This window comes from Ochotona curzoniae, unplaced genomic scaffold (genome assembly GCF_017591425.1).
Source record: "Ochotona curzoniae isolate NIBS_2020 unplaced genomic scaffold, NIBS_Ocur_1.0 patch336, whole genome shotgun sequence".
NCBI lineage: Eukaryota > Metazoa > Chordata > Mammalia > Lagomorpha > Ochotonidae > Ochotona > Ochotona curzoniae.
In genome coordinates, this window is record NW_024466902.1 from 128226 (window position 1) to 154046 (window position 25821).

The 25821-nt window shown below is 43.9% G+C and overlaps 1 protein-coding gene across 1 annotated transcript in view; it reads right to left on the reverse strand.

The window, feature by feature from the left end:
- LOC121167118 (pre-mRNA-processing factor 17) overlaps nt 1-25821 on the reverse strand; it is a 53336-nt gene that overhangs the window by 20671 nt on the left and 6844 nt on the right. Inside the window, exons 2-4 of the mRNA XM_040996498.1 lie at nt 24499-24585; nt 12621-12750; nt 5170-5253 (exon numbers count right to left, since the gene is read on the reverse strand). Coding sequence (XP_040852432.1) covers nt 5170-5253; nt 12621-12750; nt 24499-24585 — 301 coding nt within the window. The remainder of the gene's footprint in view (nt 1-5169; nt 5254-12620; nt 12751-24498; nt 24586-25821) is intronic.

Genomic DNA, 25821 nt, shown 5'->3' on the forward strand with positions numbered 1-25821 from the left:
GCTGCCTCCTGGCAGCTGGTGGGTCTCAGGACGGGGCGTCTCATGCCTGGATCCCGGACGGCCGCCATGGGCACATGGTGAGCCGTCCTCCCCGGGCCTGCTGGGTTTCGGGGGCCGCTTCCTTCGGGGTGAGTAGACCGAGGGGGGGAGGCCTCCGGGACTGGGCAGGTCCGGGGCCCACCCGCCGCCTTCATGGGGCGGTGAATGGGATTTGGGAGGGGCGCGACCTTGGGCCTGGGTTATTTAAACCTCCAGCTGCCTCCTGGCAGCTGGTGGGTCTCAGGACGGGGCGTCTCATGCCTGGATCCCGGACGGCCGCCATGGGCACATGGTGAGCCGTCCTCCCCGGGCCTGCTGGGTTTCGGGGGCCGCTTCCTTCGGGGTGAGTAGACCGAGGGGGGGAGGCCTCCGGGACTGGGCAGGTCCGGGGCCCACCCGCCGCCTTCATGGGGCGGTGAATGGGATTTGGGAGGGGCGCGACCTTGGGCCTGGGTTATTTAAACCTCCAGCTGCCTCCTGGCAGCTGGTGGGTCTCAGGACGGGGCGTCTCATGCCTGGATCCCGGACGGCCGCCATGGGCACATGGTGAGCCGTCCTCCCCGGCCTGCTGGGTTTCGGGGGCCGCTTCCTTCGGGGTGAGTAGACCGAGGGGGGGAGGCCTCCGGGACTGGGCAGGTCCGGGGCCCACCCGCCGCCTTCATGGGGCGGTGAATGGGATTTGGGAGGGGCGCGACCTTGGGCCTGGGTTATTTAAACCTCCAGCTGCCTCCTGGCAGCTGGTGGGTCTCAGGACGGGGCGTCTCATGCCTGGATCCCGGACGGCCGCCATGGGCACATGGTGAGCCGTCCTCCCCGGGCCTGCTGGGTTTCGGGGGCCGCTTCCTTCGGGGTGAGTAGACCGAGGGGGGAGGCCTCCGGGACTGGGCAGGTCCGGGGCCCACCCGCCGCCTTCATGGGGCGGTGAATGGGATTTGGGAGGGGCGCGACCTTGGGCCTGGGTTATTTAAACCTCCAGCTGCATCCTGGCAGCTGGTGGGTCTCAGGACGGGGCGTCTCATGCCTGGATCCCGGACGGCCGCCATGGGCACATGGTGAGCCGTCCTCCCCGGCCTGCTGGGTTTCGGGGGCCGCTTCCTTCGGGGTGAGTAGACCGAGGGGGGAGGCCTCCGGGACTGGGCAGGTCCGGGGCCCACCCGCCGCCTTCATGGGGCGGTGAATGGGATTTGGGAGGGGCGCGACCTTGGGCCTGGGTTATTTAAACCTCCAGCTGCCTCCTGGCAGCTGGTGGGTCTCAGGACGGGGCGTCTCATGCCTGGATCCCGGACGGCCACCATGGGCACATGGTGAGCCGTCCTCCCCGGGCGGCCAGTGCGCCATTGGTGCCAGGCTCCGCCTGCTGGCCGCCCGGCTGGTGAGCTCTGGGGATTTGGTTCTTTGAGTTGCTGCTTAATTAGCTCCAGGTTGAACCCATTGTGCTTCTTGGACCTGAAAGAGGCAGTAACTCTTCCTTAGCAAAACTTGTAATCACTAATAATTCTGAGCACCAAATACCAGTCATGCAGAAGCTATGGCTTGGGGCTTGCCCTGCACAAGTAGCTCCAACAGTTGGCCAATGTGTCAACTGGTAATGGAACAGAGTAGATTAGGCACGACTGAGCAAACCTTAGCCCACAAGTAAAACTAGAAACCAGGAGGGAGCAGAGGTCATGCCGAGCTAGGCTCTTGTACCTGCTGGTCTGTGGGAGCCTGGGACGCTAAGCCACAGTGTCTAAGGCAGAGTTCGGGACAGGGGAGGGGTTGTGCCAAGCTGAGTCAGAGCATCCATTGGCAGGCATGTGATCTATGCCTGGGAACGGACCCGGTTGGGGAGCAAAGGGGACAACCCTAGCTGGGCTGAGGTTCCCACCAAGAGGCGCGTGGCCTGGAAGGGGGCTGCGTTCTGATCTGGAAACAGTTGTAGTCTCCCTTGGCACAAGTGTGGACTGGATTGGATGCACCGAACTGGGCCGGACCCCGACTCCCCCTGGTGTTCTGGAGGACCAGGGCAGATGTGGGATGGACTAGGCAGGGTCTCAAACCCCTACTGAGCCATGTGTGAGCCATACGTGGGTATGGACAAACCATGGCTGGGCTGGAACATCCAACAGCAAGAACCAGATTGGGTTGAAGGCCAGTCAGGAAAAGCCACAGTTCCTGCTATGACAGGAGGTGGACTGAGTAGGGCTGGCTCATGGACCCACTGGTAAGCGTGAAACCTGGCATTGGGAGAGGTTCTGATGGAGGAGCCTGGGCAACTCCTCTGGCAGGACACAGACCCAGCAGGTAAACGCAAGAAACATGATAGGAAACAGCCCAGAAAAGGCCATGGAAACCTACCCACTGGCATACAGTTGGCAGACGTGGGGGCAAGACCAGGCTGAATCTGTCCACATCATCCACTGGCAAATCCAGGCACCAGTGTGGGTCGACCCAGGGTCGGTCGCAACAAAGACTAGTGCACATTATGGAATGCCGAGGTGAGGTTGCCTGTACCAGAAGGGACCGCAGCGCCCAACCAGCCTGAGAACAAGCAAGGAAGTGGGCAGAGCTGGCAGGGGAATAAGGGAGGGTTCCTTTGCTGGACAGCTACTTCCGCAGGAGAGCATGGGCTGGGATGGGGCAGACCAGACTAGGCAGAGCTACCACACCTGTGCGCCTCATGTGGACTAGATCAGGGAAAAGCCAGGCTGGGCGGATTATTCCTACTGGTGCAAACAAAATTAAAGTGGGCGAGGTTTGTTTGGGCAGCATCAACTGGAATCTGGGAGTGGGAGAGGTTTGGGAGGGAAATAGTGGGCTCATCCCTCTTGGGTTACCACTTCCACGGGAGGACATAAAACTAAGACAGCGGCTGGGGTGGAATGGGATGTGGGACAGACTGGATTACTGCTACACTTACTGGCAAACCAGGGTAGGGGGTGGGCCTGGTTGGGGTTATTGTGGGTCGCTCCAACCTAGGCTACAGCTCCCACTGGTTTATGTGAGGGCCAAGTATGTGCTGGGCAGAACCAGACTGGACTGCAACACCCATTGGCTCCAGTGGAAGACGGGAGTGAAAACAGAACCAACCCAGGAATTGCAACCACCAGCTGATTGGAGCGATGGACGGTGCCAGGCCCTGTACTTGTTAGCACATACAAGAAGTTTCTTTGGAGATCTTCCTAATCTAAATGCTGGACTCAGAACCATAACAAAGAAAAGAGAGAAGACAGAACGGGTCAACCAACCATCTAAGCTATGATGGACTATGTCAATCAGTGGATTTTTCAAAGACCTCATAGTGCTTGGAGCGGCAAGATTGACAGCGATTCATAACTGTTGCAATATCAAAACCACTTGAGCAAGAACCTCAGAGCATGCCCTACACCCGGGACTTGGGGAGGGTGGGAAATTGGGTCGGCCTTCTCCCTTAATACCCCCCTTTTAAACATGAAGGTAACAATATGGAAAACATATTAGTATTATCCACTTTCCTGTAGCCCTTGAACCTTCTTACCCTAATTAACTATGTAAAGAATGTCAAAATAAAATTTATTAAAAAAAAAAAAAAAAAAAAAAAAATTACACGTCCTAATAAACTTAATGAAAAGATATGCTATTCTATAATGGTGCAAACATTTTAATGAATCCAAAAACTGTATCAGTGGATTTTTGCCAATTTTTGAAAGAAATCCAGAAACTCAGTATTGCTAAGCTGTGATAAAGCTACCTTTGAAAGCAAGAATAAACTGTAATTTATCATTTAAAAACTAAATTATACCTCACTAGGAAAGCAACAACATAAATTTAAAAAGCTTCCATAGGAATCTGGTATTTGTTCCAACTGATTCTAATTTACACTTGACCTCTAACATCATCAATTTTAACAGTTAAATAGAAACCAGCAAGGTGGATGTTTCTGGCTGAGACTATGATTTGGTTAGTAGGAGAAGGTATGCTATGAGTCATTAAAATTGGTAAAAACAAAGGTTTTTTAAGCGGCACAGTTAAAAATTAACTAAAAATCAGCTACATATGAACATGATTTCCAGTGGCTTAGCTTAAAAAAAAGTATAACTATATTACTATATAATTGAAATCAGTCTCCTTTAGGCTATGTGTTATAACAAAAGCTTGTTTAAATCCTGTTCTAACAATAATCTAGATCAGACTCAGAAGGCAGCTTGATGATGCCAGGGTCTACTAGCATGAAGTTGTAAGGGTTCTGTGATAATGCTGCATTTTTCTAAGACAGCATTTTATGGATTTTATGTGACAAGTTACCATTCACACTATAGTGCTTTATCTTGTTATAGTAGGCCAAAATGAGTAAAAACATAAGCTTCTTTTTACATCTCATATTTAAACGCAGTTTTCAAAGCAGCTCTTCAAAGAGAATCTTCAAGGAGAAGCACAATGACAATTTTCAATTAGGTTAAGATGCAGCTTGACAATGGTGTTGAGAAGTCACCTGTCAAATTTTACCATACATTAACTATGATTATTGGATGACTTCTAAAGGGCTGGCACAATGGTGAGCAAACAAAACAATCAAAAAAGATACATATCACTATTTTCTTACTTTTTTGTGTGTTATGTGTTTCTTTTTAAGTTTATTACTACTATATTATTTTCCATGATACACTTTTGTAGGTAACACCAACATTTTCATTATTAGGTTGCACAGGTATTAAGTGTCAAAACTAAGCTTCAGATTATGTATAAACTGTATTGTTCTAAACTATATTGTCTCAACTAAAAAAAACAACAATAACAAGATGTGGGCATTTAGTCTACTAGTTAAGATGCTGGTTAGGATCCCCCCTGCATTCCACGCTGGAATACTTAGTTCAACACTCAATTCTGGCACCTGACTCTTAACGCTTCCTCTTAAAGCAGGCCCTAGGAGGTAATGCTGACGGCTGAGTCTGTGCTGCCCATGTAGATACTGGCTTGCCCAGGTTCTGTTGTGGTGGGCATTTGGGGAGTGAACCTGAGCACGGGAGCATGTTCTCTCAAACCTGCCTCTGTCAAATAATTAAACAAAAATAAAATGACAATAAATCAAGAGCTAACTAGGTTTTCCTACTATTGCTATGAAATACTTACAGGATTGTAAGTGTTTGACATTAAATATTTCAAATGAATTACCTTGATTTTTTTCAGCTTCTTCTACAGAACCAATATACTTGGTAGTCACTTGATGATTATCTAATGAAGGGTCCAATGCATAACCTGAAAGGAAAAGTGTGCAAATTATGAAATCCACTTTGCCATTTACAACTCATTTTAAGAACACTCATTTCACATTTTCCTTTCCAGAGGGAATTTTTAACTTGGACTAATCCTTCTTTTCTGGGCTCTGTTTCTATGTAAGACAACTAATCCAAATCTTAGGCTGGACTATGAATGACTCAGCAGAACAAGAAGTTACCTTATAGGATGAAGCTGCCATTTTGACATTACACTACCAAGAGTCTATCTGACCAAGACAACAAATCTTAAGCAGCCTGAGAGCCTAGGAACACCTTATATATTTGGAAACTATTTCTTTTTTCTTTTGGGCAACGCATATTTAAGGGTTAACTTGGTCAGATTATGTATGTAAACTAAATAAAGAAATAAGGTTAAATAATCACAAAATGCCATTCTCAGCCCAATGTGATAGCCCGGTAGATAAATCCTCACCTTACACACACTGGGATAACACATGTGTGGCCAGTTTGTGTCCTGGGTGCTCCATTTCCCTCCCAGCTCCTTGTTTGTGGCCTGGGAAAACAGTGGAGAATAGCCCAAGGCTTTGGGACCCTGCAACTGTGTGGGAGATGCAGAAGAAGCTCCTGGCTTTGGATCAACTCAGCTCTGGTCGCTGTGGCCACTTGGGGAGTGAACCAGTGAATGGAAGATCTTTAATGATCACTCCTCTCTGTTAGTTTGCCTTTCCAAGAAAATTAATTAAAAAAAAGAAAATGCCATTCTTAACATGGAGAGCTTTCCTTCTCAATCTTAAATAATAATGTACTTCATAAGTCTGTTTGTAAATTAGGTACATAAGGCTATCTGACAGCACCTGAACTCAATCTTTCAACCAGTTGTACAGTATGTAGCTCCACAGAAATAAGGTCCTTAGTGCTGCTAGTTTTGTTATTTGCTCCGATGTCCTGCAAAGACTGATGGGTTCAAGGTGTGGCCCTATGGTGCTATCAGGAGAGAGTGGAGCCAAATAAAGATCTCAGGAGAAGGGTTTGGCAGGAGGTCATTGGGGCTGCATCCCAGAAGGTCACTGTTCCAAGCGTTGGTGTAAAGCCAGGGTTGGTCCAGCTACATTTGGCTTTCTGTCTCACAATGCTATCCTACCTGTAGTTGCTCCACCAGTCATTTTATATGTCAGACAGGGGAGCTGCCCTACATCGAGCTGTGAACCTACACACCCATGAGCGTAGCTTAAATAAACCTCTTTTCATAGATAGCTTTTCTCAGGTACTTATTACAGTGATAAAATGCTGACTACTATAAATGGTCTGTGGGAACTTAAAGTCAACCTCAATTAACTCAAAGTAGTTTCCCTTTAAGTGAGCATGCTAGTATAATAAATGTCTGGCATAATCAGTATTAATATTCATGAAAGCTCCAACACTAATCAGTTTGTGGCCCACAGCTCATATGAACAATTAACTAAATAATAAAAAGTACCAGCCTATATTTTTAAAGGGTACATCCCAGTGGATGTATTCGGCCTTTTTATTTTTCAGCCAAGATTAAAGATTCTTCCTCTGTGGATCAAAAAATGATTTGTCATGAAACATACTTTTCTTTTTTTTTTTTTTTTTTTAAAGATTTATTTTTATTATTTTTTATTGGAAAGGCGGATATACAGAGAGGAGAGACAGAGAGGAAGATCTTCCGTCCGATGATTCACTCCCCAAGTGAGCCGCAACGGGCCGATACTATGCCGATCCGAAGCCAGGAGCCTCTTCCGGGTCTCCCACGCGGGTGCAGGGTCCCAAAGCTTTGGGCCGTCCTCGACTGCTTTCCCAGGCCACAGGCAGGGAGCTGGAAGGGAAGCGGGGCTGCCGGGATTAGAACCGGCGCCCATATGGGATCCCGGGCGTGCAAGGCGAGGACTTAACCACTTGCGCCACCGCGCCGGGCCCATGAAACATACTTTTCAAACAAGCTGAAGATTTAAGTGCTCAACTCACCCTTGAGACATACTAGACTAACCACCTATGAGCTATTAGCTCATTTGCATATCCTTTTTTCCCCATAATTAAAATCTGTTTTAGAGGAGATGGCTTGGTGACAGAAAAGCAGTTTTGAGACAGAATCTGAAATCACTGGTACAAATCTCATGAGTTTTTACTTTTTACTTCTTTGACTACAGAACAGTGTTCTGCACGTGAACTTTTTGGATGAGATTTTTAATAAGGTTCTTATAAATTCAGACCAACAAACCCTAAATGAAAAATTCCCACTTCAGGGCCTGGCACGTTGGCTCGATTATCTAACCCTCCATTTTCAATTGCTGGCATCATACATGGGCATTCGTTTATGTCCTGGCTGCTCCACTTCCCATCCAGCTCCCTGCTTGTGGCCTGGGAAAAGGAGTTGAGGATGGACTAAAGCCTTGGGATCGGGCACCTGCGTGAAAGACCCAGAAGAGGCCCCTGGCTCCTCCTGAAGGGAAATGATGGGTATACACAGGACCAGGTTTGACGTGCTGAAGACGTGGCGAAGGAGGCAGAGGAAGAGATATTCCGTGGTCCTTTCTGCCTCTGTCTGGTTTCTCCTTTGCTTATAGGGAAAAGTCTTGCTGCCACCAGCCCACTGCTACCTTCCACTCCTAGTGACTATTTTCTTTATACAAATAACAGAAGTTAAATATTTAGCCATGAACCTTACTACACATTAGCCAAGGATGAAACCAGGCCCAACTCAAACACTAGAGAATTTCAGCCAAATTAGTTTTTTATTATCCTATATTTCAAGTAAATGAATGTGCTTTTTAGTTCTTAAATAATTTTTACCTATATTTCAAAGCTTATTTTTTCATTTTTATCTTTTTGATGGTGTAATGCCTATATTTTCCCTTTTTGGTAGTTTCACTAGAAATGATTGTGATAACAATTTAATTATTAAAACCTTAAGATTGTTAATTCTAATATTCCAAGAAGTAAAAGAGACGAGACTATAAATGATCTGCAAAGTAATACTCTCAACTATATGGAAAGACTTTCAAACTTTCCAGTAGTCAAAAAAATCATGACTGAAATAGAGATCACTGATTCACAATCAATAAAAGGAAAAACAATCATAATGATCTTGAATAAAAATAAAGAGAACTTTTATACATGACGGTGGCAAAAGAAGCCTGGGAAAATTTTTAGAAACCAATTTGGTAATATATAATAAAAATTTTAGGATACATTCTTTGATCTACTTTTGGAGATTAATTTTTAGAAAATATCTTAAAGACTGTGCAATGTTATATAGAGAAATATTTACTATGATATTTTGAAAGGTATGACAGAGAAGTCCGCAAACACATCGTGAATGAGAGCCAAGCACAAAACTGCAGGATAAGTGAATGAGACGACATGGTAGGTAAGACTATCTCAACTTCTTATCTGCAGGTAGACTCTATGATAAGCTAAAGGCATTATACCATATGAATTTCCCAGAAGTAATCTGCTGAGATTATAACAATACAACATTTTAAAATGGGGAGAAAAAAAGATCAGTTTGTGCCACAACCACAAAGTAATATCACAGAGTGATGAACTGACTACATATGCCTTGTCATTTATTTCTCACAGCTAACACTAGCACAAAAGGCTTGCTCCCTGGTACTTTGCCAATGAGGAAACATTTTCTATATGCAACAAAAAACAAGACAAGTAGACAGCAAGTTGGCATGGAAATCACAATCTGAAAGGAGGCAGGAACTTTCTATGAGAAAAATATAATACTCAAAAATAACAGAAGGTAGAGCCAGTGTGATGGCACAACTAGCTAATCTTCCACTGACAATCACCGGTATCCCATTTGGCCACCGAATAGTGCCCAGGCCGCTTCACTCCTGATCCAGCTCCCGTTTGTGGCTTGGGAAAAGCAGTCCAGGTCCTTGGGCTGCTGAACCCACATGGATAACTCAGAAGAAGCTCCTGGCTACAGATTGGCTCAGCTCTGGGTGCTACTGCCATTTGGGGAGTGAATAAATGGATTGAAGATCTTTGTCTCCTCAGTAAATATGATCTGCCTTTCCAACAAAAATAAATAAATCTTAACAAAATAAAATAATATAAGTTATACTTGCTAAATACAATACTTGGTGATTGAGAAAAAGGAATGTTAAAGCTGGGCCTGGTTAGTACTTCGATGGGAGAAAAAGGAATGTTAAAGCTGAAGTTATTCACTTATTTAAACAAACTGCTCTCAGTTTTTTGGTTTTTTAATTTTTTTTTTTGGCAAAGTCAGCTATACGGAGAGGAGGAGAGACAGAGAGGAAGATCTTCTGTCTGTTGATTCACTCTCCAAGTGACCGAGCCATGAACTTCTTCCAGGGTTCCCACATGAATGCAGGGTCCCAAGGCTCTGGGCTTTCCACTATTGCTTTCCAAGGCCACAAGCAGGAGCTGGATGGGAAGCAGGGCTGCTGGGATAGAAACAGTGCGCAGAGGGGATCCTGGCATGTGCAAAGGCGGAGACATTCCATTATCGTTTCCTGTCTCTCTTTTTTTAAACTGGTCACTTTCCTTATTCTGAGTGCCCCGATATACTATAGAATCATATTTATTTCTTTTGTCTTTAGCTCATTACTTCCTCCTGGTGGGAAAGGCAAAAGACCCCAGCCACTTTATTTATTTTTAAAGATTTACTTATTTTGGGCCTGGCACTACAGCCTAGTGGCCGGGATCCCATAAGGGCGCTTGTTCTGATCTCAACAGCCTGCTTCCCATGCAGCTCCCTGTTTGTGGCCTGAGAAAGCAGTCAAGTATGACTCAAGGCTTTGGGATGCTGCACCTGTGTGGGAGACACAGAACAGGCTCCTGGCTTTGGGATTGGTTCAGCTCCAGCCCTTGTGAGCACTTGCGGAGTGAGCTGGTAGACGAAAGATCTTTCTCTTTGTCTCTCCTCTGCTCTGTATATGTAACTGTCTAGTAGAAATAAATGTTTATTTATTTCTATTTATTTATTTGCTTATTTATTTATTTATATTGGAAAGGCAGTTTACCAGAGAGAAGGAAAGATAAAGAAGATCCTCCATCTGCTGGTTCATTTCCCAAGTGATCACAGCGGCCAGCACTGAGCTGATCTGAAGCTAGCAGCCAGGAGCTTCATCTGGGTCTCCCACGTAGGTGCAGTGGCCCAAGGACCTGGGCCATCCTTTGTTGTTTTCCCAGGTCACAAGCAAGGAGCTGGATGGGATGTGGAGCAGCTGGAATCCATATGAGATACAGTGCTTGAAAGTGGAGGAGCAGGGTCTAGCGCTGTGGTGCAGTGGCTAAGGTCCTCCTCGCCTTGCACGCCCGGGATCCCATATGGGCGCCGGTTCTAATCCCGGCAGCCCCGCTTCCCTTCCAGCTCCCTGCCTGTGGCCTGGGAAAGCAGTCGAGGACGGCCCAAAGCTTTGGGACCTTGCACCCGCGTAGGAGACCCAGAAGAGGCTCCTGGCTTCGGATCGGCATAGCATCGGCCGTTGTGGTCACTTGGGGAGTGAATCAATGGACGGAAGATCTTCCTCTCTGTCTCTCCTCTCTGTATATCCGCCTTTCCAATAAAAAATAATAATAATAATAAAAATAAATCTTTAAAAAAAAAAAGTGGAGGAGCAGCCTGTTAAGCCTCCAAACCAGACCTAAAACAACTGGATAGTTTCAGATGTGTGTCCTTGCTATAAGGTAGTCTAAGAAAAAAAAAAGTAATTATCAGTAAAAACTTTTGATGCTTTGTTTTAAAGAAGATGTAAAACTTCATGTTGTTGTTTAAGGCTCTTCTAAAGCTTTGAAGAAAGTAAGCAGTCTTTAAAGGTCTATTTTACCAAAGGCTAGAATACAATAAATTTACAATGCACCAGTTCAGATTTATGTGGGATCTCTTATATAAACAATGGGTACAATGCATTTGTAACTATTCTGACTAGAATTATTACTTCTTTCTTTTTTTTTTTAAAGATTTATTTAATTTTTATTGGAAAGTCAGATATACTCAGAAGAGACACAGAGAAGGTCTTCCATCTGCTGATTCACTCCCCAAGTAGCTGCAATGTCAGAAGCTAAGCCAATCCTAAGCCAGGAGCCCAAATTCTTGTCCGGGTCTCCCAAACAGGTGCAGGGTCCCAAGGCTTTGGGCCATAGTCCACTGCTTTCCCAGGCCAAAAGCAGGGAGCTGGATGGGAACCAGGGTCACCGGGATGAGAACCAGTGCCCATGTGGGATCTTGGTGCATACAAGGTGAGGACTTTAGCTGCTATGCTACTACGCGGGGCCCTGAACTTCTTTCTTTAAAGATTTACTTATTTTAAATGAAAGGTAGAGTTTTAGAGAGAAGGAGAAACAGAAGGATAAAGGGAGGGAGTCAAGAGGAGAGAGAAAGAGAAAATACAAGAGACAGATCTTCCATCTGCTGGTGCACGTTCCAGTTGGCAGCAATGGCCTGGTCCAAGCCTAAGCCTGGAGCCAGAGCCTCATTCAGGCCTCCCATTAAATGAAAAGAGGCTCAAATACTTTAGGCACCTCCTGTTACTTTTTTCTAGGGGCATAGCAGGCATCTGAATAGGAAGTGGAGCAGCCATAATGCCAACCTGCTCCCATATGAAATAGTGGCATTATATTCAGTGGCTTAACCAGCTAGGTCATTGAATTCTTTTGAGTGGTATAGAGTATAAGCTAAGACTTGGCACACTGCAAGTATAAGATAAGCTTACTATGGTGAAATATGAGATTAATTAAAAAGGTTATAAAATAGAATTTAAAGGTAATTTTACTTTGGTGCAAAAATTTTAAATTCATGCAGTTTTTAATACGCATTTTTTCATAAACTTTCTGAAAACTCCTTGAAAAGATTTCAAAATTTTCTCCTACTATATCCCTGCATGATATAATGTAACAATTGTTTTTACAACCAGTTTCTATACTCTTTAAACAATCTCACCATTCATAGAATATAAGACTTGCACAATGAATTTGTGCTTATTCTATTTCCTGATACCACTTAGTGATTAACAGAAACTGGATCTGAGAAACAGAGCAGCATTAACTAGCATACAGTAAGATTTAAAAACAAATGCAATTTCTTAACACTATTCTTTCCTTTACAACTTTAGTAGTATATAATGGATACTTGATAGCAAGTGATCATTTTGAACTACAATAACAAAGGACATTTTGTGTTTAAGATTACAGTCTTTCCAATACTCAGAAATTAGTGAATTTAAGATGATACCTAACAATACTCATTCATCTTCTCAGTTGTGTAACTGTTTCCAGATGTACTTAAACTTTCTGAAGGTATCTAAATTAATAATTTCTAAAAGTCATAAGACACACACATACACACATTCTTCTAGTAAGGCCAAAGTTGAAACTGTTTAAATCTCTTACCATATGTGGCAAAAGTTCTTCTCTGCTGTTCAAACATAAAGTCATTGATATGAGCTGGTTCAGCATATCCAGAAAGCATATTTCTAGGGGCAGCCATTTGCTGTGTTCTAAAGGGATTTTCTGGTCCAAACTATAAGGTTATAGGGAAAAGAAGGAAAAGTAGTTTTGAATATGTGAAACTCAGAATTACTAAAATCATGCTACAATATAGTTTCAACTCAAACTCACCAGGACCTGATTAGTCTATGTGAAAACATGCTGATATATGGGGTACAGTGTGGATGGTCAATGGCTGACTGGCCCTGTCTATCGGCCTCTGGGACAGAAGGGGAGGAGCCCAGACCACCCAAGTCTTTACATGGTCTTGATTTCAAGAACTCAGCAAGCTGTGAGATGTCAACACCTTAACCATTGTACCAAATACCTGCCCTACTAATTCTATTGCTTAAAGAAAAATTCTCAGGGTTAAAGAATCATAACTTCTATACAAACACAGATCCTATATTAAAGTTAAGTTTATTTTATATATGGTGCTACTCCCAAAACAACCTTAAAATGGAAATGTGCTATGTCTCATGAATATTTAAGCTGAGAAACAAAATCTCTCAGTGCCATGAGAGACTGGGCAGGGCAGGGTCCATCTTCTTCAGGCTTGCCTTTACTGCCTGGCTACTGGCTGCTACTGGAGCTGATCATTAAATGTCATTCAGCAGGACTCAGCTCTTCCCAATTACTCAAAATATATTTCTTAGATGTTTCTGGTCCCTGTGAATACAGTTTTCAATTTTGGAATACCGAAAAGCAAAACAAAACATATAACAATATACAAAACTGATTTCTAAATAATACCTTTGAAATCTTGGTAGTCAGTTAAATCTGAGAGTAAATTTGCATGCAAGTAATTAAAAAAATTTGGTTATATGTAAGTAAATGTATAAATATATAACATTCACATACATATAAGTGAATGTATAATATATTCAAGTTAATTCCTTATGAATATTTAACAGTTTTAGTCAAAACAATATTAGAACACCACAGTTAATTACAACCATAATCTCCCCATAGAAAACACATATTTGACAGGAAATGTTTGTAAATCATATATCTGATTATATATAATTATAATATTTATATCTGAAGTATATAAAGAACTCAAGCAACTCAACTCCAAGAAATGACTACATAAAATGGGCTAAGGACCTGAACAGATACTTCACAAAAGGCATACAAACAGCTAATAGACATTTTAAAAAAACTGTTCAAGCTTCAGAAATCATCCACAAAATTAAAATTAAAACCACAGTGAGGTATCATTTTATGTCTCTTAGAATGCTATTATCAAAAAGAGGAAAGCTAAGTTTCAGCAAGGACGTGAGGAAAGGGAATCCTTGCATACTGTTAATGGGAATGCAAATTAGTACAGTTACTGTGGAAAACGATATGAAGCTCCCAGTAAATTGAAAACAGAACCACTGTAGGATCCCACAATCCCACTATTGACTATATATTCATAGGAAATGAAATTAGTATACAAAACAGCTAACTGTACTATCTTATTCATTGTAGTATTATTCACAAAAGTCAAGCTATGGAATCAAACTGAAGTGTCTTCAACAGGTGAATGGATAAAGAAAATGTGTGTGTGTGTGTATACATAGATATACATAAAGTAGAGTGGGTACCATTCAGTTTTAAAGGAAATCTTGTCATTTGTGACAAGGGCAAACCTATATCTAGAAGATATTATAAGTGAAATAAGCCAGGTACAGAAAGATAAATAATGCATGACTTCCCTGACACATGCAATCTAAAAACGATGAAAATGAAGCAGGGAATAGAACTGTGATTACCAGCAGCTAGCAGGTGAAGGGGATGCTGGTCAAAGCAGATGAAATTACAATTGGAAAGGAGAACCACATTTCAGATACTGCACAAAACACAGGCTACAATTAACCAACACGTCTAACACTGTATTCTTAAAAAAAAAAAAAAACAGGAAAAATAATTTGAAAGGCAGAGACAGAGAGCTAGAGAAAGATAGAAAGATAAGTGCTGTCTAACCCGCAAAGGCCCACCCTGGGCCTAGACTGAAGTCAGGAACTCAATCCAGATCTCCCTGGTTGCAGAAAGAACCCTATTACTTGAGCTGTCACCGAATCCTCCCTGGTTCTACACTGAGGAGAAGCTGGCATCAAGGCACAGCCAGGATTTGAACCCTGGTACTCTGGTATGGACCAGGGGCATCTTAATTTCTAGGCCAAATGACTGCTCCCAAGTACTATATTTTTCAAAATCACTGAAAGATTTTAAATATTCTCTCCAAAAATAAGTGTGTACGATAATCCATGTTAATTAGCTCAACCATTCCAAATGTATACATACTTCAAAATAACATGCTATATGTGACGAATATTTACAATTTTTGCCAATTTAAGAATGTAACTTTAGGTTTGGGCCTTGGGGTTGGGGGCAACTGCTGCTCCCTGCAGTGTGGCGGCTGTGGGGGGTGCCCAATGCTGGGGACTCAAGCCAAAGACACTGCCGGAAGGCAGTGAATGAGTCCTTGGCCTTGGGCCAGTGCACCAAGTGGTGCCAGGCTTTGCCTGCTGGCCGCCTAGTTGTGAACTCTGGGGTTTTTAAGATATGTAGTTGCTGCCTGGGGACACCCATGAATAAGGCCAGTTTTAGTGTAGGTGAGAAGTGAATTTTGGATGATTCACAGTGACAGGGTCATGAAAGTTTCAGGCATGCGTGGGGACTGAGACCTGGTGGTTTGGAGGGAAGTATCCAGAAGATAATTTGGGTTAGACTGATTCACCAGCCCAATTAGGAATCCAGAGATGGGCTGTTAGCATAGAACATCACTGATGGCCACACACCAGTCCACACCAAAGCTATGGATGGGGGCCTGTTTGGCAGGGTTAGGTACCATTGCCCAACTGGGTGGTGGAGTGGTCACATTTGGCAGGGTCAAGACACTATCCAGCATGCAAGAGAACTTGGTCTGGGGGTAGACTCTGTGGGGTTGTGTGGGCCCAACCCTGTGGAAATACAAGTCCCCCTGGTTAGCTCACAAGCTGGGGTTACGATGGACTAAGCTAGGTGTGACCATGGCACCTGCCATCACTCACAGGTAAAGGAACTCACAACAGTCTGGGCAGGTCAAGGCAGCAGCACCCAAATGTGCATCCTAAAACAGGATGTGGGGTGGGCTGGGCTGCAACTGGAAGGGGGCAGAATGGGCAGGGCCGAGCAAACCTTAACTCACAAGAAACAACAGAAATCAGGTTGGAGCACAGGTCATGCCAAGTAGGCCCTTGCACCTACTGATCTGTGTGAGCCAGGGACGCTAAGCCACAGCATCTAAGGCAGGGGCCAGGACAGGTGAGGGGCTATGCCAAGCTGAATCAGAGCAACCAGTGGCCTGAGCGTGAACTAAGGCTCGGAATAGGCCCGCTTGGGGAGCTTAGGGAACACCTTAGCTGGGTTGAGTTTCCCACCAAGGAGCGCATGGGCTGGAATGGGTGCTGCATTCTAACCAGGATACAGTTGTGGTCTCCGCTGGCACAAGTGTGGACTGGGACTGAAAGCACCAAACCAGCCGACACTCCAGCACCATCTTGTGCTCTGGTGGACCAGGGTAGATGTGAGACAAACTAGGCTAGGCTTCAGCCCTTACTTTACCATGTGTGAGCTGTATGTGGGTATGGACGAGTCATGGCTGGGTTGAAACATCCAACAGTAAGAACCAGATTCAGTTGAAGGCCAGTCAGGAAAAGCCACCATTCCTGCTAGGATAGGAGGTGAACTGAGTAGGGCTGGCTCATGGACCCACTGGTATGCATGAAATCTGGCACTGGGAGAGGTTCTGATGGAGGAGCCTGGACAACTTCTCTGGCAGGACACAGTCCCTGCAGGTAAGTGCAAGAAGCACAATAGGAAACAGCCCAGAACAGGCTATGGAAATTATCCCACTGGCATACACATGGCATGGGTTGGGGGCAGACCAGGCTGAACCTGTTCACATCACCCGCTGGTGAATCCGAGCACCAGAACAGAGTGTGGGTCGGGCCAGGTTCGGTTGTGACAAATACCAGTACACATTAAGGAATGCCAAGGTGAGATGAGCTGTACCAGATGTGGTTGCAGCACCCAAACAGCACATGTGAAAATCGGGGGGAGCAAAGCCGATAGAGGAATGTGTGTTTCCCTGCTGGACAACTACTTCCATTGGAAAGCGTGAGTCGGGATGGAGGCAGACCAGACTAGGCAGGGCTATAATACCTGTGGGCCTCATGTGAGCTAGATAAGGGAAGGGCCAGGATGGGTTGACTGTCCTGACTGGTGCAAGCATAAATTAGAGTGGGTGAGGGTTGGTTGGGCTTAGCTGCAGCATCAGCTGGCAGAGGCTGGCACTGGGAGCTAATTCTGTCAAGTCAAATGCCAGAACCACCTGGAGAGTACATAATCTGGGGGTGGGAGTGGCCTAGTAGGGAGATAGTGGGCACCTCCCTTGGGGTTACCACTCTCACTGGACAGCACAAAAACCAGGACAGGGGCAGGGGTGGCTAGACAGAAAGGCACCTGCCAGTAAGTGTGTGGGCTGAATAGTAGGTTGGTTGGGTTGAACTAGGCTTCAATGCCCATTGACATGTACGAGAGCTAAATGGGATGTGGGACAGACTGGACAAGCCTGCAGTATATACTGGCAAGCATGGGAACCAGGGTAGGGGGCAGGCCTGGTGGGGGTTATGGGGAGTTGCCCCAACTAGGCTGCAGCTCCCATTGGTTTGTGTGAGGACCGAGTATGAAGTGGGTAGGATCAAGCTGGACTACAACACCCATTGGTTCATGAGGAAGACAGGGCTGGAAGCAGAACGGACCCAGCAATCGCAACGTCCAGCCTGTGAATGAGCTGATTGGTGTGGCGGACGGTGTTGGACCCTGTACTAGCAAACTCATGCAAGAATCAGGTCTGGGAACATCTCAGATGAAGTTTCTTTGGAGATCCCTTCAACTGAACTGCTGATCTCAGAACCCCAACCATGAAGAGACTATGTCAGCCAGTGGACTCTGAATAGGTTTCATTGCGATTGGAACGGCGAGATTGGCAGCAATCCAGAACTGTTGAACTATCAAAACTGCTTGAGCAGGACCCTTGGAGCGTGCCTCACATTGGGGACCTGGGATGGGTGGGAGGCTGGGTGGGGCTTTTCCCTTTGTTTCTCCCCTGACCCCAGATACAGGGAAAAAATAATATTAGTGTGGAAACAATGGTATTATCCACTTTCCCCCTGTATCCTTTGACCCTCTGTACCCTAATCAACAAAGTAAAATTATTAAAAAAAATAATAATTAAAAAAAAGGATGCAATAAAAAAAGAAGGTAAACTTAAAAATTATTTCAGATCACAAAACTCAAAGAACATAAGATGTTCCAGAGGGAAGGAGGTTAAGTATCATCATGGCTTTCAACTGAGTGAAGCAGGGATTTAATTACAGAGCTGGGATAAAAAGCATCTTTAAAAAAAAAGAGATTTATTTTATTTTTATTTGAAAGACAGGTTTAGATATAGGAGAGAGATCCTCCATCTGCTGGGTCACTCCCCAGATGGCTACAATGCCCTAGGGCAGAGCACAGCTGAGCTGATCCAGAGTCAGGAGCCTCCTCTCGGTCTCCCACAAGGGCACATGGGATGCCGGCAGTGCAGGCAGAGGCTTAGCTTACAATGCCACAGCACCAGCCCCGATAAAAGCATTTTTTGATTTATGAAGATGTTGGCTGGTAACGTTGAGAAACACAGTTGATATTTTAAGGAAGTGGCTTTCAGCGGTATTTAGAAGATAGAATATGTGAAAGTCAGTATCTTAACAATGTATTATAACATCACAGGAATTAAGAAAATTTATAATAGCAAAAATACACTATGCAAAATGCTAACCATAACTGTACATACATGGAAAAAATCCAAAATACTGAAGTAACAATATTGTTGGACTGCTGATTATCTATTTCAGTCCTCAGTGTAGAATTCAAAGATTGTTTTTCATTTGGAGATTGATACTATTTTATTTTAAGGTAAGAAAGATCTATTACTTTTTTCCCTACAAATCAGGAAAAGATCACTAGCATTTGGTTTTTTTGACAGAATACCTTCAAAGGACAACACAATTTAAGTATCATGATTATAAGAAAATGCTGGTGGTGGTCCTTGGATTTTGGCTCTTGTTTCCTTATCTATAAACTAAAGTATTTGAGTGATATGATTGCCAGAGTTCATTCTAGCATTAATACTTATAGCAGCCAGATTTCACACTAACTGGTAGTTTTTGAAAAATTTTTTATTTGTTGAGGAGTCTTTATTACCCAAGCTTGGTGATACAGAGCCTACTGAAAATGGCAAATCACAAGTCCATATGGCAATCCAGTCAATCATAACCCCAAGAGGAACAAATGTTCATCTGTTAAGCTGAAGACCTATGTCCCAGCTTCCCCAGCAATGTAAGTTATCCTAAGAGACATGCAACAGATAACCTGGACACACTTACAAAGCTGCAGACATTCACCTTTCCCTGGCTTCTCTGCCCACATTCCACTACTGCTAGGCCTTGCCTCTCCCAGAACTCCAGAGAGATTAGAAATACAAAGTATCTTAGCATTGCTATCTTCACTGTCCTGCCAAAGCAATGAACAGTGAGGAATACAGACACAAAGCAGCCATGCTCAGGGGATACCTGTCCTCAGTCTGTCCTTGGGAAGCCAGAGAGCAAGCAAGCACTGGGAAGGCCAAGAGTCAAGACTGCCAGAGCGAAGGAGCTACATGATCAAGAGAGTGAGCCACCCCCCATCATGAGCCTTCATAGTGTGAAGGGAGTGGTCACACAACAGTGCAATACCGTCTCCCATCTCAGGTTCCAGGTGATGACAGGTGAGAGTCACAGGTGGGCAGGAGGGAACACCTAGGTGGTGGTGGGGAGTGGCTTCCAAGCTCCTGACCCTGAACTAGCTGCCTACCTCACTCCAAGAAGTTGTTTCTTTGAAAACACTGAAAAGATTGAACACGAATAAAGAAAGAAGATAACTGCTAGGTGGGCAGAGCAGGGTGCTGGCATGAGGCAGAGTGAGAGTGAATGCTGCAGAGATCCACTCTGTATCTTGGGAATGTCTGGAATGCCATGTAGGAACCGGATCAGGTCAGCCCAGCATGGGTGAGTAGAGGAGTAATTTGTACTACACATCACTTGCTCCTGGGCGCAAACATGCGCAAACTGAGGAGATACCACCTTCTTCCATCTCCTGCAGTTAAGATGTAACTCCAGTACCACATACACCGGGCAGCCATTTGGTGGCCACATGGAAGTGGGTTCTAGGCTGTCTTCCAGGAGGAAACAGTCCATCAGACTCTCTCTCCTAATAAATTCCTTTGCCTGAACTAAAAGTCTCTCTCAGTGTCAGTCACCTCTAAAGCTAATAACTGTAGTTCCTATGAAAGAATGGTAAAAAAAAGATGACACATGCCTGGGTTGCCTGGGTCCTCTGGGTTCTCCTGCTACCGTCACAGATTTCCCTGGCCTGGGAAACAGTCTGGCTGTGGAGACTTTTGAAAGGTCTTGGGAAATGCATCGTGCAGCTGGGATAGACCAGGGTGATCCGGGTGGGACTATCAGTAACCTTCCCTGTGTGTATGTAATTTTTCTCCCCCTTATCTGTTCAGACTTACAGTTCCCAGAGAGAAATACTCTAGCCTCCCTTCTGAAGGCTACACACCTGACTCATGGCATTCTCGGAATAAAACAGGAGACAGCTAGTCTTTTCGCTTTCTGCTTTTGTCGTGCCTCAGTTTGTTGAGTGAGCCACACTGTTCTGCTTTGACAAGCACCACCACAAACCACCATAAATTCAAACACCTGTGGACACGTGCTTCTCTTTCTGGACTTCACCGCATTCCATTGATTTTCATAAACTTTTTTTAAAAGATGTGTTTATTCATTGAAAAGCAAAGGTGATACAGAGAGAGGGAGAGAGGGACAAAGAAAAAAAGATCTTCCATCTGCTGGTTCAAGCAGCTGCAAAAGATGCAGCACAGGCTAAAGCCAGGAGCCTGGAATTCCATCTGGATCTCCTCTATGAGTAACAGGGCCGTCATTCTTTGCTGCTTTCCCAGGCCACTGGCAAGGAGCCGCATTAGAAGTGGAGCAGCTGAGACTATGAGGAGTGACTCGAACATTGATCCTAAAGGCCTGCACCATTTTGGACTCCTAGTAACTACTAGTTCTTGTGTCTGTCTGTCTGTCTGTCTCTCTTCTTCCTTCTTAAAAGTACCATTACTTCAAGGTCTCTGGAATTCTTACCAAAAATTTTATGGATTTTAGGTGAGGCTAAAGAATCTAACAACTACGTTTATTTCTTAGCAAATTCAACCGAGTGAAATCATGGTCATCAGATTAAAACAGTATCTTCAACTTTGTTCAACTTAGTTCTATCCACAATATGAGAAAACTTAAGAAACAATTAAGTAGATCACTTAGAAAAAGCCTGGTTGGAGACAGAAATGGCATTTTATAAAATAAATTAAGAAATTTAATTTTCAAAAGCAGCAAGGTCAGAGACATGACTATACCCTGCAAATTCTACATGGCCTTTAGACTGGTCCTCCAGCTATAGGCAGCTGGTCCAGGGCGATCTGATCTGGGGCTGCTGTGGTGGTACAGCAAGTCTAAAGCCAATGCCTGAGATGATGGCAGCCCATATCGGAGCACCAGTTCCAGTTGCCAGCTGCTCTGCTTTCAACCCAGCTCCCTACCAATATGCCTGGCAGAGTAGAACATGATGGTTCAGCCTCTGCCACGTATGGGCAATGGGGATGGCTGGGGCCTGGTCCAGCCTGGTAGATGTGGTCTTTTGGCAAGTGAACCAGCAGATGAACATGTCTGTCACTCTGCCTTTGAAATAATCAGTAAATACAAATCTGAAAAATAAAGTGAATTTGGACACCCATCTCCAACTGCATTACTTCTGGAATATGATCTGACTAGGCTGCCTCACTATAAAGTAGAAGATTAGAGTACTCACTTCACAGGCTGTAGTGAAGGCTAAAGGAGAGAGGGCATTCAAATGCCTTAGCACATACCCGATCCACAGTAGGAAATGTTAGCTTTATTTCTTTAGTCTCTATCTCCATGCATTTCCATTACATGAATGCTTACCATATTAATAAACCTTCCTAAAACTTCAGCTTTGCTTATGCCATTCTTGCATTAAAGAACCTTAGAAATCTACTTATCTATTAAAGTAAGACCTCTAAGGCCCCACACAACATCACATAAAGCAGAGGTACTGGCCTCACCTAGGTGTTCTCTACTGAAGACGGCCAAGGTACTCCTTTTCTTTAGCTCTTTCCTGATTAGGTTCCAACTCTTCACTTTTGCTTGAAATCTTTCCTCATAAAAGCCTACTTAGCCACTTTAACGCCAATGACATTAATGCAAGTAACAATAAGGACTACCATTGTTAAATGCCAATTCTGTGACACCTGTAATCATATATCACCTCATTTATCCTTGTAACTCAATAAAAATGTCCTTCTTTTTACCTATGAGAAAACAAAGACCATCCAAAATCATACAAGTGCTAACTAGCTTGTCTATTTAATGCCACAACTCTTCTTTGGAACCTGAACTGCACCATCTATTTTTTTCTCTAAAATATTTCCATCTGCTGGTTCATTCTCCAAATGGCTGCAATGGCTGAAACTGAGCTGATTCAAAGCCAGGAGCCAGGAGCCTCTTCCTGGTCTCCCACATGGGTGCACAATCCCAAGGACTTGGGCCATTTTCCACTGCTTTCCAAGGCCACAGCAGGTAGCTGGATGGGAAGCAGAGCAGCTGGAACATGAATAGGTGCCTATACAGGATCTCAGTGCTTGCAAGTGGAAAATTAGCCTTTTGAACCACAGCGCCAGGTCCAGTATCATCTGTTTCAAAGAACACTTCTTTCATGGAACTAATTTCCCCCTCCCTCCCTCCCTTCTGGCTTTGGATTGGCACAGCTCTGGAAACTGCAGCTACTTGGGGAGTGAATTAGTAGACAGAAGATCTTCCTCTCTGTCTCTCCTCCTCTCTGTATATCTGACTTTTCAATAAAAATAAATCTTAAAAAAAAGCCATCTGTTTTTTCAAAACACACGGCACATCTTTTTTGGTGAGCATCAGCTCGAGGAGACCAATTCTATCTATATTTGGAAAAATGTAGGAACCTAAATCTAACCTTACAAAGTTCCTTCAGCTATCCTTTTACACTCTGCAAAGTGATAGATCTCTTTGTCATAAAGCATCAAGCCATCATCCATAATGCCACATACACGGCGCATGGTAATCAGGAGGAAGTAAGATTCTGCTTCCCTGGTAAGTCACTCTTGCTTGAATTGTTAATGAGAAGTCTGGTTCTTAACGTCAACTAATTTACATATTCAAAGTGAGGCTCTCTAATATAGGAAAAAAAGAACAGAACGCTGAAAGACTGATAACCTCATAAAGAGAAAGAGAGGTCCATTGCCTTATTAACAGAATAAAAACTGAACCGATCTTTTAATTGTTTCTGGAAAGTTTCCAAAACTGAAATTATACATCAATGAATGAGTTACGTGCAGAATTCAAACATGTCAGAAAAGCAGACTTTGCAGAAAAGAAGCTAGCATCAGAATATCATAGGCCACACTATCTCCACATTTCTCATTTTCTGAATTCAACGACTCTATTTTCCCGAAATACATTTCATTTAAAAAGTCATGAGGCATTTATATATGTAATATATAACTTGTCTTCAATGGGCTGGCTAAACCAGTGCCAAGCGATATGAAAGAGCCCACAGTTGCACAAGCTGGAAGGATTTAAGATACAACAGAATAAAATTTAGACCGGGCTGAGTCTCAGTGCATCAGCAAGAGCTCTCTGCTCACTGAACACCCGGAGCAGTGGAGCAGTGTGGGAAGGCGAGCTCTGCACCCTCGGCATGCACGCACTTCAGCTGTCCTAGGTTCTGAGTGACACGGGAACCAGGCAGGCCAAATGGGGGAGTGCGAGGGCCAGGGTGCAGCACAAAACGGGCAATGACTGCTGACAAATGACAGAAAAGAATCATTTTCCACCAAGACACAGAAGAAAAGACTCTTCACTCCACTCCATTTCTTAAAGATTCTCCTACAGAAGCATTATGTGCTCTATAAATGATTGCATTCTGCACTTCTGTTTTCATCAAACATTCTTTTCCATCCTAAAAGGGAAACTATCTAGAAATGTGCTGTTTTCTAAAATGGACAATATCTACCATTTCTAAATAATCTATGCCATCTTCATTTTTAAAGACTCCTGCATCACCATGTACCTTTCGGAGAAAACCCAACACTTTGTTTTACTTCACATGGGCATCAAACACAGTTCCTACTTTGCAGCAGTGTTCCTGTTACATTTCAGAAGCATTTGCTTCATAATGCACTATACACAGTGACGTCAATAACACAGTGATGGCAATAAAACAAACCTTTTCCCTTTATGGCTACTCAGTAACATTGTGTCAATGCTGAGAGAAAGATGTCAGCTCAGTCCACCTCCAACAGCCAGGTGTCTTCAGCTTTCCTTTCCCAAAATGTTAACAGATCACTGTATGTTGACAGGCAGCTAGTGTATGTTTTTTTTTTTTAATCAAGATTATTCTCACAAAGTATTATTCAAACTTTTATAGGATAAATGGATATATTTTCTAAAAGTCTAAATGGAATTCATTTGAGAGAAAACATTTAAGGCATTCACCAGCTATTCACTTACCAATGTATGTAATTTGAATCAACAGGGAAAGGCAAACTTTTAAACCTGCTTACCTCAGGAGCAAACATGGTCTCATACGTGGGGTTATACTGAACTTCTTTCACAGCAGGGTCAAGGTGAACTCCAGTCTCCAAATCTTCCTAAAAGGAAACCAAATGGTATTAAGGATCTGCTGTGGATTATTTTATTTACGATGTCACAGTAAAGTGTCACAAGCCATTTTAACCTTGTTTGTGATTATTATATTAATATGTGATTACTAATTCCCACAATGATTAAGCTATATAAATCTAGCGCACACTTTTTCTTTCTAAATGCTATCAATTTTTTTATAAGACTGGCTCAACTATTTAAAAATTACTATATATAATGTGAGGATTCCTAGCATGAGAAAAATAGAACATTAAAAGACACAGAGAGGGCCGGGTGCAGTAGTATAGCAGCTAAAGTTCTTGCCTTGCACGTGCCGGTATACCATACGGGTGCCGGTCCATGTCCTGGCGGGCCCGCTTCCCATTCAGCTCCCTGTTTGTGACCTGGGAAAGCAGCGGAGGATGGCCCAAAGCCTTGGGTCCCTGTGTGGGAGACCTGAAGGAGGTTCCTGGCTCCTGGTTTTGGATCGGTTCAGTTCCAACCGCTGTGGTCAGTTGGGGAGTGAATCAGCAGAGGGAAGATCTTCCTCTTTGTCTCTCCTCTGTATATCTGACTTTCCAATAAAAATAAATAAATCTTTAAAAAAAGAGACAGAGATTCCAACTCATCTCACTTTAAAAAATTTTTTTGAAAATTATTTGAAAGGCAGAGAGAGAGAAAGACAGAGCTCTCATCCATTCCCTAAACACAGTTCCATCCCCCAAAAATCAGGACTGGACCATGTCAAAGTCAAGAACTCACTCTGGTTCTACCACATGGTGGCAAGACTCCTTCCACCTGGTGCCTCTGTGATATGTTAGTGGCAAGCTGGCATGAGGAGCTGGAGCTCAGAGTGGAAGCCAAGTACTCAGATATGGGACACTGGAGTCGTCCTTGCTGGCCTAACGTCTGTCACCAAACCTTCTAATCTTTTGATTAACTCAGGAGACCTGATCCCCCAATTCTAAATTCAGAAGAGGTGTCCCTTTTTCATAGTTTTTAGTAGCAAAACTTACTAGATACGTAAACAGAAGATCTTCAGTTGGATACTACAGAGACAGGAAAAAGTGGCAGGGTCTGAGTCTTCCGAATGAAAGTTTCATGTTATCTATCAACCTTCTGCAATTCATTCCCTAGTTTGATGACCAGAAAAATTTCATCTCCATATAAAATCACTGGCTGGCTGCCTATCCAACCATTTACAAATAATGGTCCAAACTGGCCTCCCTTGCCTGGGCCTTCCC